Source organism: Pantherophis guttatus, chromosome 1, assembly GCF_059756535.1.
Source record: "Pantherophis guttatus breed Tessera chromosome 1, ASM5975653v1, whole genome shotgun sequence".
Taxonomy (NCBI): Eukaryota; Metazoa; Chordata; class Lepidosauria; order Squamata; family Colubridae; genus Pantherophis; species Pantherophis guttatus.
Window position 1 is genome coordinate 332,385,784 of NC_142063.1, and position 17,300 is coordinate 332,403,083.

General features: G+C 40.9%; 1 protein-coding gene across 1 annotated transcript in view; it reads right to left on the reverse strand.

The window, feature by feature from the left end:
• CASTOR2 (cytosolic arginine sensor for mTORC1 subunit 2) overlaps positions 1-17,300 on the reverse strand; it is a 94,713-nt gene that overhangs the window by 15,012 nt on the left and 62,401 nt on the right. The window contains exon 3 of the mRNA XM_034420816.3: positions 2,074-2,267. Coding sequence (XP_034276707.1) covers positions 2,074-2,267 — 194 coding nt within the window. The remainder of the gene's footprint in view (positions 1-2,073; positions 2,268-17,300) is intronic.

The window sequence follows — 17,300 nt, forward strand, 5'->3', positions numbered from 1 at the left end:
AAAAAAAATGAATTTCACCACTGCCTTAGAGGAACAAACATCATGTCAACTTTCAGGAATTTAACTCTTCCTCAATGGAATCTATTGATCTGGGATAGATTCTTGTAGATCACAAACATTTGCACTTTGTGTGTGAAAGCTACCACCAGACAGGGCTATGGAGGCTATGTTTGTACTACAAGGTTATTGCCCTTTTCCTATCTTTTTTATCATGGGTGGGTTAACATAAAGTGCTCAACTCTTAGCCCTGGTTTTATTTTTTAAAAAACACAGTTGCTGCCTTCACACAATATTGAACAATGCCTCTTCTTTGGGTCTCTTGAAATGTTTGACAGATAAGGTGAGATTTCTAAACTATTGATGAACTATTCTGAATTGAGTTCAGAATTCTGAGCTTCACAAATGACAATTAAGTAGGCCTTTCTCTAAAGCACTTCATGTTCCTTATTCACAATTACTTAGCAGCCAAACCTTTCCTGTATTATTGGAACCTGCTGTTCCAATTTTGCAATTGGTCAACAAATATTGATTGTTAAGCAAGAAGTTTGTTGAATATACATATGATCATAGGATAGGATAGGATAGGATAGGATAGGATAGGATAGGATAGGATAGGATAGAATAGAATAGAATAGAATAGAATAGAATAGAATAGAATAGAATAGAATAGAATAGAAATAGGAATAGGAATAGGAATAGGAATAGAATAGAATATGAGCTGGAAGTGACCTTGGAGGTCTTCTAGTCTAGCTCCCTGCTCAAGCAGGAGAACCTATACAATCTCAGACAAGTGACTGTCCAGTCTCTTCTAAAAAAACCTCCAGTGATGGAGCGCTCACGATTTCTGAAGGCAAGCAGTTCCACTGGTTAATTGTCCTCACTGTTAGGAAATTTCTCCTTAATTCCAGGTTGCTTCACTCTTTGATTAGTTTCCATCCATTGTTTCTTCCCCAGGTTGGAAACTAATCAAAGAGAGAAGCAACCTGGAATCATAATGTGTCACAAAATATTGCAATACAAATGCTGATGGACAGGATTACTTCTTCCTAATTTTCCATTTCAAACCCCCTGTTCTTAACCCACAACAGATATTTTATCTTCACCAAGCTGTTTATTCCTTTTTTCTACAAACAGTCTTCATTTAGTGACTGCCTCATACAGTGACTGTTCATAGTAGTAATGAAAAAGTAACTTTGTGCCCAATCCTTGTATTTATTTCACAGGTCTCTAAAGCAAAGGAAATCTGAAGTTAAGATTACAAGCCCAGTCATGGTTTCACTTAGCAACCACTTCACTTCGATGACTAAGTTGTTGATCCCAACTGTGGTTGATAAATGAGGACGGCCTGTACTCAAAACCACTCAGCATTCAATGCCTGAACACTTTTGGGTCCTTGCTCTGCATGGTTGATGTAAAAGTAATGTCAACTGTTGCTTGGAAATAAAGACAGTGTTTTATCTTTTTTATTAGAGAACATTTTTAAAAAGGTGCTAAAAATGGACTGGCGGCAAGGCAGTACAGACATGATACATATTTGCAAAAGACAAAATGCACTGCCCTGCTTACTCAAAGAAGTTGAGAAAGATCTGAAGGATAACAATATAAAGATTCTAAACATTTAACCGACAATCATAGATTAACAGATGATTTCAAAATGTGAGTGGTAATGAAGACGGGGTTGGATGGTCCTGGTTAAATTGCAATCCTGGACAATTAGGGACAAATGCAAACTATGGTTTTTTGAGCCCAGAGATTTGGCTCAGCTGAGTTCAAGAAAACAAACAGGTGTGTCAAAGCTTACTATGCACACTATAGCAATTTGTCATGAATAGCATGACAGGAAAAATAGCATGAGAATTTAGCTTCACCCCTCCAAATGTGTGCTTAATTCTTATTAGGATGTCTATGGAGATTCTCAATCATCCAAGTCATGGATGTCCCAAAGTTGCTTTTCAAAAGGTAATTTTCTTAACCCAGCTACCTTTTGAAATGCATCTGTTGGGACTCTTATTAGGATCTTGGTGGAAAAAATATGCCTTCTCCCAGCATTTGTTCACATCAAGTTTTCCTTACCAGAATAAAGTCTGTCTGATAGGTGGAGAGCATAAACACTGAGATATTCTGATTGGCTAGTGGAGCTATGACTGATTTGGCAATTTTGGTCACACCGATAGGCTGAGAGCCGGAGAAGCCACCTCCTCCCGAGACGACATTGAGGGCCAGCCATGTTGCATCTGCTACACTCAAGTGTTCTGACGAAGGGAGCTCTGAAACAGAAGGGTGAAAAAGCACATAAAAACAATTTTATTTATTGCCTTTTAAGGAGAAGAACATAAGCACTGCCCCGTTGGATTGGACCTCTTGGCCCACCTACAATCGTCCTATTGCTATTTATGCTGCTGAGAGCCAATTTGGTCTAGTGTTTAAGGCACCAGGCTAGAAGCCAGGAGACTATGAGTTCTAGTCCTGCCTTAGGCATGAAAGCCATCTGCATGATTTTGGATCAATGACCAGGAGACTGAGAGTTCTAGTCCCACTTTAGGCATGAAAGCCAGCTGGGTGACTTTGGGCCAATCACCAGGAGACTGAGAGTTCTAGTCCCGCCTTAGGCATGAAAGCCAGCGGTGTGACTTTGGCCCAATCATCAGGAGATTGTGAGTTCCGGTCCCACTGGGTGACTTTGGGCCAGACATTCAATCTCAATCCAGTCCATCTCACAGGGTGGTTGTTGTGGAGAAAGGAGGAGGAGGAAGGAATATTATTATAAAAATAATACATGCAGGATAAAAATCTAATAAATAAATAAAGGTTGGAATTCTTTAACTGACAGAGTCCGCTGCATACCCTTCCTACCTGACTGACATAATGGGATGAAGACGGTTTTATCATGTAGCGCTTTAAAGGTCATAATCAACCCTTGAATTGAATCCAGAAGCAAAGCAGCATCAAATCTGATTTGCGCAGCAGGTGTTATATATACGCAATCCTTGGGGTACCCAAGACTGCTCAGACTGTTTTTGTAACAGCTGAAGCTTCCGGTTACTTTTCAAGGGTAAATTAGAACAGCTTAGGTTAAACAGAAACAATTTTCTATTTATGAAAAGACAGATTTTTATTAAGTTCTGGAGCAAACAGCTCGACTAAGTATACATACACCCACATGGTGTTTGTGTTTCCTCTAACCTTTGGTTGCTGGATTGTAGTAAAAACAGAATTGATCCCACATGTTTGAGTCACGCACCCAGAGTAAGAAAAGGGCTCCATAACTATTTCCCAAACAGTGATGATTCAAGCATTAAGAGTCAATATTTAAGTATAACTTTATTGTCATTGTACGTATATACACAGTATACCCATACAATGAAATTCACATAAGACCCAAAGACCAGGCCCAACACACATAACAATCTCCAAACACCCCCCCACCCACCCACCACAAATTCCCCACCCCTGAACCACCCAAACATCCACACAACAGACCAAGTAATGCTGTCCAACAGCTTTACAAAGATAACAAACTAAATTTAAATAATGTTGTATTTTCTCTGATTGATCCTTATTATTAGCAACTTCCCTTATGAGCCCTGCATCCAAATAATGATTAAATTGATAGAGATAGACTCGGAAACAGAGCTAGTTAAAGATTGTATGATAAAATGGGCGCAGAATTTTGAACAACCAATAATGATGGAAATATGGGAAAAAATATGGGTAAGAAATGTGAAATTTACACAAGCGCAAAACTTAAGGGAGAACTTTTATAAAATGTTTTATAGATGGCATCTAGATCCAAAAAACTATCTTGTATGTATCCGAATGTACAACCAAAATGTTGGAGATGTGATTGTGAGGATGCTACATACTTTCATATTTGGTGGACATGTAAAAAGGTTAAAGCGTTCTGGATAAAAATTTGGTGGATTTTACAAAATATTCTTAAAAAGAGGTTAAAATTTATACCACAGTTGTTTCTGCTGGGTATAGTTACGGACTGTATGGTTAAAGAAACTAATTTGATTTTGAATTTAATAACTGCAGCAAGATTGTTGGTGGCACAATATTGGAAGAAGCAAGATTTACCTACAATCCAAGAATGGACAATGAAAGTAACAAACCTAGCGGAGATGGCAAAAATTTCGGCGTACTTGAAGGAACATTCAAATGAAAGATATTTAAGGGACTGGAGAAGATGGATAGATTATATCCAAAGTAAATACCGGAATAAGAAGTTGCAGATAGGTTATGAATAAATATGTAGATATTTGGCGTGTTTTTAGGTAATTAAGTTAGCAGGGTAATTACAGAATTGAAGGAATAAGAGATGCTGAATGTTATAATTATTTAGATTAGGATGGATTATGATTGTTGAATGTTATACCCTGTAATTTGTTCTGGGAAGGGGGGGGAGGTGGGTGGATGGGAAGGGGAAGGGGTGGGGGTAAGGGAGGGGAGGGGGTGAGGGTGGTAGGGAAGGGGGGGAACAAACATGTAAACCTTTTGTAAAACTTTTTAATAAAAAAAATAAAAATGTTCCCTTCTTTAAAAAAAAGTCCAAAAGTGAAAATCATATTCTGCATTAGCTTCCATGGATGGAAGGTGGAAATTGATTAGCTAACAACTTCCATTGAAAACACAAAGGTCAGAGGTGGTATTCAGCAGGTTCTGACCAGTTCTGGGGAACCGGTAGCGGAAATTTTGAGTAGTTCGGAGAACCGGTAAATACTACCTCTGACTGGCCCTGTCCAAATATCTTCTCTGCCTCCCGAGTCCCAGCTGATCGGGAGGAAATGGGGATTTTGCAGTAACCTTCCCCTGGAGTGGGGAGGGAATGGAGATTTTACAGTATCCTTCCCAGTGATGGGATTGAAATAATTTAACAACCAGTTCTCTACCCTAATGATCAACTGGGTAGGCGTGGGTGGGTGGTCATGTGTCTGGGTGGGCGTGGCCAACTCAACATCACTCACATTGAGGGGCGCTTCACCTCACCTGGCCTCTTGTGACCATGGGGATGCTACAACGGTTGAAAAAAAACAAAACAAAGGGAGATTTCTTTCAACAACCGGTACTCTGAACTGCTTAGAAAGTTAACTACTGGTTCTAGCGAATAGGCGCGAACCACCAAGCCACGCCACGCCCAACAAGCCATGCCCACAGAACCGGTAGTAAAAATTTTTTGAAGCCCACCACTGATCCATAAGTATATATTTGCCTCCGTATGTATATGTTACAACTGGATTCCACAACTTCTGAAACCAAAGCTGACTACTCTCTCGTTTGCCTAAGGCTAAGCAAACTGCATCTCATAAACAAGGCATCTCTTATTAAAAGAAAAATAATAATAATAGAAAATGATTGAATTGCAATTTCTGGGTACTTTTCTTGGCAGGCTGGGTGGAAAAGTACAATTCAGGTTTATAGTAAAACAAACAAAATTTAGAAAGTGATTAAGCGTAGCTGAGAATGACCTAATTGAATGTGTGGGTGGATTTTTCTGTTCAAGAGACTGTGAAATATAGAGTACAAAAAGTGCCCTGAATTCCAAAACACAGCTTTAATGGATTGGGGGGTTCCAGAAGGCAGAAGAATTTATTAAAAAAAGGAAGTAAACAACTAGGGTGCTCAAATGCCTTTGGCAAGGGAGAAAGGGACTCCTCTTGCTGTTTTTAATTTAACCAATAAATAAATAAAACTAATAATAACATCACTTGAAACACCATCAGCATGGATAAATCAATCAACCAATCTTGGATTGATTTGATTGTGATTTGTTTGTTTGGTGGTTGTGAGCCACCCAGAATCCTTGTGAGTTGAACCCTTGAGAATTGAGCAGCATACAAAGTTAAGTAATTACACTGGCGGGGTCCAGGAGGAGAGCCTTCTCTGCCCTTTGGAACATCTTATCCCCTTTGGGCAAGGGTGGGCTTCAAAAATTTTAGCAAGGGTTCTCTGCCCGGTTGCTGGGTGGGCATGGCCATGGTTGGGGTGGCCTAGTCGGCTGCCTGCACCACAGTGTGGGGGTGTTTTTGCCCTCCCCGGGCTCTGGAGGCTTTCCTCGATCCTCCGGGAGGGTGAAAACGGTCTCCCCAGGCTCCAGAGGCCCTCTGGAGGCCCCCTTCCCAAACTTCCGGTAGGCCCATTTTTTGCCCTCCCTGAGCCTCTGCGCATGCCCTGCACTTACCTGCATCCAAAACGGGCCACATGGGGACTCCTGGGAGGGGTGGGGCAGGGTGGGCGGGGCCAGCCAGTAGTGGGATTTGGAGGTTCTCCGAACTGCACAGAATATTAGTTAGAGGTTCTCCCGAACCCCTGCAAACCCCCAGCAGCCCACCTCTCCCTTTGGGTAAGATCTGCTCCCATCTCCTGACCATCTGTAAGGGCCTGAAGACCTGGTTCTGCCATTTGGCTTGGAGTCCCAATGGGGGAGTATCATGCTGGAGGAGCTTGATGGACCAATAGAGGAGGCCACCTCCCTCTCTGCGCATCCTGCTCCATCCCTCCCCATCTTTTAATTATAATTCAATGATCATGTGTATCTTTATGATTAGAAATATTTATTTTTTTATGGTTTTATTACTTTTAATGTTTGTAAGATGCCTAGAGTCTCTTTGTGGGAAGATGGCCGGCAAACAAATATAACAAACAAGCAAACAAAATTTAAACGTATAAAGAACGGTTGCAGGAATTGAGTATGTTTCGTTTAATGAAAAGAAGGAGTGTGTGTATGTCTGTGTGTGCGTGACATGATAGCAGTGTTGCAATATCTGAAGGGTTGCCAGAAGGAAGAATGGGTCAACCTGTTCTCCAGAGCATCTGAAGGCAGGACAAGAAGCAATGGATGAAAGCTAATCAAGAAGAGAACCAACCTAGAACTAAGGAGAAATTTCCTGATAGTTAGAACAATTAATCAGTGGAACAACTTGCCTCCAGAAGTTGTGGGTGCTTCAACACTGGAGGATTTTAAGAAGAGACTGGACAACCATTTGTCTGAAATTGTCTAGGTTTTGTGCCTGAGCAAGTGGTTGGACTGGAAGACCGCCAAGTCCCTTCCAGCTCTGTTATTCTGTTAAGTAAATAAAATTTATACTAACACTGGAGCACCAATTGAACACCATTATCAGCGCTGACAAATTCACCATCAGTCAATTGCAAAAGGCAGCTTTACTGGGAACAGCTTACAACCTTCGACGATACCTCTTATACCATAAAAAAGGAGTATCAAACTCAAGGCCCGTGGGCCGGACTGGACCACGGCACACATCTGGCCCGCGGGGTGCTTAGATCTGGCCCATGGGGCTGCCCTGGAAACAGTGAAGAATCAGCCCATGGTGCCTCTGCCAGCGAAAACAGTGCTCGGGCCACCACAGGCGCCCCCGACAGGAGTGATGTCGAACTGGTCACGCCCCCACCTCCCTAAGGTCAAACACCACCCTGATGAGGCCCTCAATGAAATCGAGTTTGACACCCCTGGTATATTCCATCTATTCCATCCTTATTTTCTGCTATTCAAAATATGCTTGCTTTTCTAGTTTTCAAACCTGAATAATTACTATCCAAACGTATTAACTTTCATATGCCTGCCAAGAAACATGCAAGCAACAAAGCTAAAACTGTTTACTTAGCATATAATTTTCTATAGTATATTTAATTTTGGAGCATTAGTTCCCCTCCAGGGCTTTTATTCTCAAGAGTTCATTGAAAAATTTAACACTTTCTAAGCAATCCAATAATTTTGGGCTACATAATCTAAAAATGAATGAATGAAATAACAGGTCAGTCAGACACAATATTATCCGGCAAGCTAATTTTTAAGAAAATATTTTGAAATGTATCCCAGATATTTGGGTAATGCATACATTACATCTACTTTGGTTCTATTATCTAACAAGAAATACTGAATTTTCTAGAATTGCACTGAAGCCGTAGGCTGTAAAAAAAATAATCTTATAAATAATATAAGCATTTTTAATACATCATCTTTTAATACACATGGTGTACCTGCTTTGTACAAACTTTAATTACAACCTTTTTTTCTTTTTGGTTATTATTTGTTGTTACATAAATCCTATTATGAATATCATGAATCTGAACTAAAGCAAACAACAGTGGCAGCATTTAATAAGGGCTGTTTCACCCACACACGTATGTCACTTGATTAAATCAGCCCTGACAGCCAAATATGAGGACTAATTTCCTTGAAACATGACTAGTTTTATATATTTTCATGAGCTGTCAGCTATGAAGTATAATGGAAACAGGTATTACAGAATAAGAACATATTTTTGGGGGAATGACTTACGTCATTCGTTTAGTGACTGTTCAAAGTTACAACAGTATTGAAAAAAATGAATAACCACAGTGGTTAGAATGCAGTACTGCAGGCTACTTCTGCTGACTGCCTGCAGTTTGGCAGTTCGATTCTCACTGGCTCAAGGTTGACTCAACCTTCCCTCCTTCTGAGGTCGGTAAAATGAGGACCCAGATTGTTGGGGGCAATATGCTGACTCCGCTTAGAGAGGGCTGTAAAGCACTGTGAAGCGGTATATAAATCTATATGCTATTGCTTTTATGACCGTTTTTCACACTACAACCATTGCAGCCTCTCCATAGTCACATGATCAAAATTCGGGTGCTTGGCAACTGGCAGGTATTTATGAAACAAAGCTGTCCATTATAATAAAAGATGTAAGGTCACTAATGGTACAGCAAAAAGGTGTTTTGGAATGCAGGTATGAACACGAACCCTCCTATAACTCATTAAAGCAGCTATATCTTTTTTTGGAATCACATGGAGACCCTCTGCAGCTATAGTACAATCCTGGGAAATGAGATGTTTTGTTTAAGGCATTGCAAACAGATGTTACATTAGCAACTTTTCTTTCTCTGCCTTTCCCCTTCAAATGGACAACCTTAAAATGTAAGGCATCTGTGTCGTTTTTGTGGACAGACGTTATCCATTGGGATCTAGTGGTTGAACTTTACGTAACTGTTTTGAAATTAGAAAGGATCTCAGTTGTTAAATCACACTATCAACAAAATAATTTCTCTCCTGCCCTAAAATATATAGGTAGTCCTCACTTAGAGACCACTGGCTCTGAACAAGATGATTTATGATTGATGCTTGAATTTGCAGCTGTCACAGTGTCCTCACAATCATGTGATGGAGTGTGATTCGGGCACAAGGCAACTGGCATGTGATTATGATGGTTGTAATGTTCCATGTCTCGTGAGCACCAGAGGTGGTATTCAGCCGGTTCTAGCGAACTGGTAGCAGAAATTTTGAGTAGTTAGGAGAACCGCCAAATACCACCCCTGGCTGGCCCCGCCCCCAATCTATTCGCTGCCTCCCGAGTCCCAGCTGATCGGCTGGATCTTCTTTTGTTGCCCTGCACAGGAGAACAGAGCTGGAAAGCAGGTTAGTGGGATGGGGAATATCCTTCCCCTGGAGTGGGGTGGGAATGGAGATTTTACAGTACCATTCCCCTGGAGTGGGATGGGAATGGAGATTTTGCAGTATCCTTCCCCTGCCACCCCCACCAAGCCCCGTCCTGCCCACCAAGCCACATCCACAGAACCAGTAGTTAAAATTTTTTGAATCCCATCATAGGTGAGCACCATTTGTGACCATCACCGCCAACAAGTGATGTTGCACTTAATGACTACAATTGGAACTTCCAGAACTGCTATTGTAAGTTGACACAATTCTGTCATTTTTCACTTTACGACGTATTGCTTAGCAATAGAGTTCCCAGGCTCAATTCTCTGTTCACTGAGGGCTACCTGCACTGCTGAGATGAAATAACAGCTTGGAGGAACAGGAAGTGAAATTCTGTGTGTGGGAGGATCCATTTAATTGGGAAAGTCAAAACAAATTCCTGGGCAAAGGATTACTTAATTCTGGAGCTGTTTGAACACTAGCAACATTTGCCCTCTTTTTGGATTTCCCAACCATCCTTGAAGTGATAAAAAAATCTATTATTCTTCTTCTTACACAGTATCACGATTGCATGATTCTAGAAGCCCCTATAAGTGACTGTGGGTGGGGTGGGGATCCTGCAGAAGTGGAGGTCTTTTCGCATCAAGCTCTGGTTGGTAGATGTTGAGTTCTAATAATAGGAGAAAATCGATAAATGCCACAAGCATCTGGTACATATTGTACCTTAAGATTCTTTCTCTTAGAAGAATGGGGGAAAAGACTCTTAATAATTAAATTAGGAGTCTATTCTTTCAGCTTTAAGCTTCGGCTGAGTTATTGAAAATCCAATCTTCTGTTTTCATCAAGGTAAGAGAGAAACCATAATGAAAGAAGCAATAGTTGGCAAGGAAAGAGCTTGGGGCCTAGGTGACTTTTAATTGATTCATTATGTGTCATCAAATTGTTCTTGACTCTAAGCAATCATAGACAGATTTTCTTCAGGATGATCTGTCCTTAAGCTGCTCCTTCAGGTTTTCCAGTGGGACACCTATCATCACTCTGAGTCCATCCACTTTGCTGCTGGTTGTCCTCTTCTTCTCATCTATGAGTAGAATGAGCAGGAGAACCTTCTCATCTACTAGACTGCCTCTCTCCAATGGTCTCTGTCCACCTGGCAAGATCTAACTGAGTCACCATGTTTATTTTATTTATTTATTTATTTATTTATTTATTTATTTATTTATTTATTTATTTATTTTTTATTTAGTCAAACATGTACGAGATAATAGGTATAAGTATAAACGTGGACATAAACACAGGTAATGAGTACAAATAAATGGGACAGTGGGACAGGGACGGTAGGCATGCTGGTGCGCTTACGCATGGCCCCTTACGGACTTCTTAGGAATGGAGTGAGGTCCACGCTAGACAGTTTAAGGTTGAAGCTATGGGGGTTTGAGGATGTAACAACGGAGTCGGGTAAAGCATTCCAGGCATTGACCACTCTGTTGCTGAAGTCATATTTTCTACAATCGAGTTTAGAGCGGTTTACCTTGAGTTTGTATCTATTGTTTGCCTGTGTATTATTGTGGTTGAAGCTGAAGTAGTCGTTGACAGGTAGGACGTTGTAGCAGACAATTTTGTGTACTATACTTGGGTCAGACCGTAGGTGGCGTAGTTCCAGGTTGTCTAAGCCCAAAATTTCAAGCCTGGTGGCATAAGGTATTCTATGGTGAGCAGAGGAGAGGAGCACTCTTCTCGTGAAACGCTTCTGGATCCGCTCAATTGTATTAATGTCCGATATACATATACAGTGTGGATTCCAGGCAGACGAGCTGTATTCGAGAATTGGTCTGGCAAAGGTTTTGTATGCCCTAGTTTGCAGTTCGATGTTACTGGAGAAGAAGCTTCGTAAAATTAGGTTAACAACTCTTAATGCCTTTTTGGCGATGCTGTTACAGTGAACTCTGGGGCTTAAATCATTTGAGATGAGTACTCTTAGGCCCTTGACAGAGTGGGGATCGTCTACGAGGTCGTACCCGCCCAGCTTGTATTTGGTGTTCTGATTTTTGTTGCCAATGTGTAAGACAGTCTTTTCAGCAAAACAAAGGCCCCTTGCAGAATCCCAAAGTCAGGCCTACTTTGCTGCTGTTCTGAACCTATGGATGATTATTCCTCCCCAATCCCTAAGGTCTTGACCCTGTTGTCATTTAGGAAAAACTGTGAAGATGGGGGTTTCAGGATGAGCATGGAGGACTGAGTGAAACACTGCTTTTTGCAGTGGCTGAAATAGGAACTGGTGAAGGGCACAGCTCCTCAGAATTCCTCCTCAGATTAAGGAGAAGACATGGATCATCCATATTTAGCTCCATACAGATTCTCCAGATTTTGATAAGGGTTGAGAGGTGTGCAAGAAAATGGCAAGTGTAAAATTGAGTATAAAATTGAACTTTTTAATTAAGATTAAAATATAAATGTTAGTATTTCTGGTAGTTTTATTTATTTATTTATCAAATTTATTGGCTGCCCAACTTATCTCAGAGTAACTCTGAGTGACTTATAATATTAAGTTCTTAATAGATTTTTTGCTGATTAGAAGGAATGATCTGGCTTTTTTTGTAATTTGATTATTGATAAGGCATGAAGTATGGGAAGAAGAGTTTTTTTAAAAAAATTAAGTATTAGAGAAGGTGTTACAGGTTGTCCTCAACTTATGACTGCTAGGTTGATGACAATCTGAAGTTACGACAGCCTTGGAAAACTTGTGTTTGCACTTATGACCACTTATGATTTCAGCCCAGGGGTGAAATCTGCTTACTTTCCCTACCGGTTCGGATGTGCATGCGCAGAGGGTAAAAAACAGGTTACTTCCTGGTTAAAACCAGTGAGGTGGCTGTGGAGAGTTGTCTGTGGTCAGTTATCCTAGACCCTTTGAAGACTTAGCTCTTCCAGAAGGTTCTAGGGTAAAGTGATTTGTAATTCTGCTCGGTGAATTACATGGCACTGCTTTTTCTTGATGTAGGATGTATTTGTGAGTATGTGTAGAAATACTCAAACATATATATCGTAGTATAGATATATTTTCTTCCATTTTAAATGTTTATTATTGTTTTATACCAATTAAAGCTGTTTCGCAAATGAGGAAACTAACGCCTAGATTAGATAAACAAACAAATTTAGGTATGTATGAATTGGGTAAGGAATTTCATTGGGTATTATTAACTCATAGCAGCTACTGTTTCAACAGCAATTTTGGTCTAATTAAAGCACTCTAGCAAGGCATCACATTTGTCATTGAATATGCAAAGATATATCTTCTAATGTGTGGAGGGGATCTTATATATCATTCAGTAATCAGCGGGTTCCACCAATTCATTAATGGTGATCCCCAATGCCTCCTATGCCACAAGAAGGCTATATATACCCCATTGGCTCTCTCATTAAATGTGGAAATTAGGGGAGGCACCTCAAAAGATATTGTACTGTTAAGAAAATTGAAGGTTCTTTAATTTGGTCATATGATTTGGTCTTGTCTAGCTTTAGCTTTGTTTTGATTTCAAATTACTTTTGTCAGTGGCCATTTTGAGAAGACATACTATAGTAATAATCTCAATGTATTATTGAACTACTGTATTTTTCAGAGTATAAGACGCACCGGAGTATAAGACACACCTTACTTTTTGAGGCGGAAAATAGGAAAATAGGAAAAAGAAAAATTTCTGCCTACCAGATATTCATCTGGCTAGTCCTTAGCCTGGTCAGCTGCAGCACATTAGTTCGCTTGCTGGTTTTGAGATTGGGGCTGGTTGGGGCTAAAAAACAGCTGATTCTAAAGCACAGCTGATCATCGGAGGGAGCAGCAATTAGAAAAGCAGGCAAAGCACAGAAGATTGCTTCGCTTGTGTTGGGGCTGAAAAACAGCTTCAAAAGCACAGCTGATCGTCGGAGGGAGCTCCAGTGACTAAAGCAGGCGAAGCCCGGAAGGGGTAAGAGAAGGCAGCAGCTGTTCCAGGTAGCCATTTTGGGCACCGCAAGGGGTTACATTCAGAGTATAAGACGCACCCAAATTTTCAGCCTCTTTTAAGAGGGAAAAAAGTGTGTCTTATACTCCGAAAAATACGGTATACTCCTAAAACATGAATTTGTCATCTTAGGAAAAATGCTGGCTCTATCAAATCTGGGGCATGGCAAGAGCATATATTTTATGCAACTGCAACAAACCTTAGTCTGTTGATTTTAAGGAATGGGTGCATGATATGAATTTTTTATCTATTCTGTAAAATAGATAAAAATTTTAGGATCTCTGTGTCCTAAAAATGAGAAGGTGACATAGTATGTTCTTTATGGTCTTGTCTTTAACGATGCCCTACATTTCTATAAAAATAGCTACGTTGATTTCAAAATTACAGAAACTAAAAACATGCATAGGGTCAATGCATGCCTAATTCACTTTGACATAAGCCAGGAGAATTCTTGTACCTAGATATACTCTTGACTGAAAAGTAGTAAACTCTTAGCTGGGATGGTTGTTCTCTTCCACTGAAAACACAGCTACAGAAAAGTCACACACGGAGTGGGGAGAGGGGGCAAAGGCACCTGCCTAGACAGCCAGAGCAGCCGAATCAACTCTGATGATCAATGAGGTGACAGATGTTGCAGCCAGATTGTCCTCGCATCTGAGACTTGTAGCTGATGGCCTAAATCCTTGCAATGTAATCCAAATTGTCTGCCAAGACAAACCAAAAAGTGACGCAGCTTCATTGCCTCAGTCTGAATGCAATAAACAGTGTCTGCCTACACAGTTGTGCTTTGGCAACAACTGTTTGGTTGTGAAAAGTGCCAAGTGTGGATGTGTCAGGAGGAATGCAGCAGAGCCTAAAGTTAAAATTAGGACCTTTGTACCGTGCCTCTGTTGTATCTCGTGGATAAGCAACATATGTCAGCAGTATTGGAATAAAGAACTCGCCAGCTGGAGATTATGAAGAAACAACCAGCGTCTGAAATATTGCTGTGTTCGACTGTTTCGGGTCTCTTTGGGAGCCAAAAGGCTAACAATTTCATTGTGGTTTCATTTTTTTTTTTTGTATGATCATACTGACGTGTCTGAATCCTTAATAGGGACAGTAGAAGTTGTAATACTGGAGACCAGTGGACTGAAAAGAAGCAGATTCAGATATATTAGTTATCGGGTTCAGTCTTGCATATTTTTAAGAATAAGAAATCCAAAGCCTTCATCCTAGTTCAGTGATGGCTAACCTTTTTGCCATCATGTGCCAGGAGTGGGGGGCAAGTTTTCGGTCTCCGGGGGGCGGGGGAAGGCCGTTTTCACCCTCCCCAGACTCCTAGAAAGGCTCTGGAGGCTGAGGACAGCAAAAAACTGGCTTTTTGGTCCCACCGGAAGTTGGCAAACGGGCCATTTCTAGCCTCCGGAGGGCCTCCGGAGGGGTGGGGAAGGCTGTTTTCGCTCTCCCCAGACTCCTAGAAAGGCTCTGGAGGCTGGGGACAGCAAAAAATGAAAAAATTCCCTACCACCCCGAGGCCCTCTGGAGGCAGGAAACAGCCTGTTTCCTTACTTCTGGTGGGCCCAGAAGGCCCGAAAATCAGGTGGCCGGTGCACGGTCCTAGTCTCACACATCCTTTATCTAAGTAGCCAATTAGATATCTTTGGAGTGCACACAAAGAAGATGATGATGATGATGTTATCCATTCACTTGTGTCTGACTCTTGGTGATTCTATAGGCCAGGTGTCTCCACATCTTCCGATCTTGTACTACTTCTTTCAGTTGTTCTATGTTCTGGCTGGTGTCAGCTTTGATGGTGTCCAGCTACTGTGTTCTTTGTCGGCCTGGTTTCCTTTGACTGCTAACTCTTCCAAACATAATTGCTTTCTCCAGTGAATTCCCCCACCCGACATGGCCAAAATTAGTGAGATGCAGTTTTGTGATTTTGCCTTCCAGTGACATGTCTGGTGTTATGCGCTTCAGTACTTGCTTGTTAGTCACCTTTGCTGTCCAAGGAATACGCAGAAGCCTCCTCCAGCACCGTAGCTCAAATGAGTTTATTTTCTTCCTGTCTTGCTTATTTAAGGTTTAAGGACACAACCTTCTCTCACTGTTATTCTCCCTCAACAGGTATTTGCAAGCATGCCGACAAGCTTGGAAACAAGCTCTCTAGGCCTGCCATTGGAGAATGTATGCAATCCTCTTTTAAAGCCAGTCAACCACATCATCTTCTGCTAAAGAATTCAACAGATTACCAATAAAAGATAATGTTTGCTGCTCGAAGTTGAATTGTGGGGTCCTTGCTGCTCTCTGAGCTTGGTGGCTTTCTTGCAGATGTTTCATTACCAAACTAGGTAACATCACAGTTTGGTGATAAAACATCTGCAAGAAAACTACCAAGCTCAGAGAGCAGCAAAGACCCCACAATTCAGATTAATTAGACCTATGGGAAGAAGTCCTCTCTTTGGTCTGTTTTAAATTTCCTTCCAAGCAGTTTCATTGGATGGGCCTTGGTTCTACCACTTGGCGAGTGGAAACTTCTCCCCACCATGCCATATTTCAGGGGCTGCCACAAAGAAGGAGTCGTCAAACTATTCTCCAATGCACCTGAGGGCAAGACAAGAAGCAATGGGTGGAAACTAATCAAGGAGAGAAGCAACCTAGAACTAAGGAGAACTTTCCTGACAGTTAGAACAATTAATCAGTGGAACAACTTGCCTGCAGAAGTTGTGAATGCTCCCACACTGGAAGTTTTTAAGAAGAGATTGGATAACCATTTGTCTGAAGTGGTGTAGGGTTTTCTGCCTAAGCAGGGGGTTGGACTAGAAGACCTCCAAGGTCCCTTCCACCTCTGTTATTCTATGTAGATTTTTACAATCAAATAATTGCTTTTTCTTTTCTTTCCAAATGTGAGGACCAGAACTAATTTTAAATGTTTGACACATTTTTTCATGTTCCATTTTATTCTGCACATAAAAATCTAGAGATCCTGCTGAATCCAGCCAAGACTCATCTCAGTCACCCATTATGATTCTCACTGAGACCAACTAGATGCCTCTGGGATGCTCTCAAGCAGGATATGGAGACATTCCTCTCTCCTGCAGTTGTCCATGGAGATTCTCTCCCATGATTGTCCTCCTGCAGCTGGTATTAAAATACATGTTGCTGTCAACCTTAAAGTAACATTAAGACTTCAAAATCTATTTTTTTTTTAAAAAAATCCATTCAATCGTGTCCGATTCTAAGAGATTGCCTGGACAAGTCCCTGCAGTTTTCTTGGCAAGGTTTTTAAGAAGTGACTTACATGGCCTTCTTCCTAAAGCTGAGAGAAAGTGACTGGCCCAAGGTCACCCAACTGGCTTTATGCCCAAAGTGGAATGAGAAATCTCAGACTTTCTAGACTGATGCCCTCACCACTACATCAAACCGGCTCTCCTCAAGGTCCCTAGTCCATGATAAATCACTTCTCCATACATTTCCTCCATCTCCTTTGAAGTTCTCTAGATTATAGAGGAACTTATTAAACTTGTGTTTCCAACCTAGCCGGAATTCACCTAGCTCTAAATCAGAATCCTCCACAAAACTATGAATTATATTTTTATAGGTATAAAATAATTGCAAACCATTCTCCCTCTCTCTCTCTTACGTCCTTGAAACTTAAATAGATGAAAGAAATAAAATATAATTCTACTGAAATAAATCTTACTTATAAATAAATCCTACTTTTTTATAAGTAAAACCACATCTGGAATACTGCATCCAGTTTTGGTCCCCACATTACAAAAAAGATGCTGAGACTTTGGAACAAGTGCAAAGAAGAGCAACTAAGATGATTAAGGACCTGGAGACTAAAACATATGAAGAACAGTTTCAGGATTTGGAAA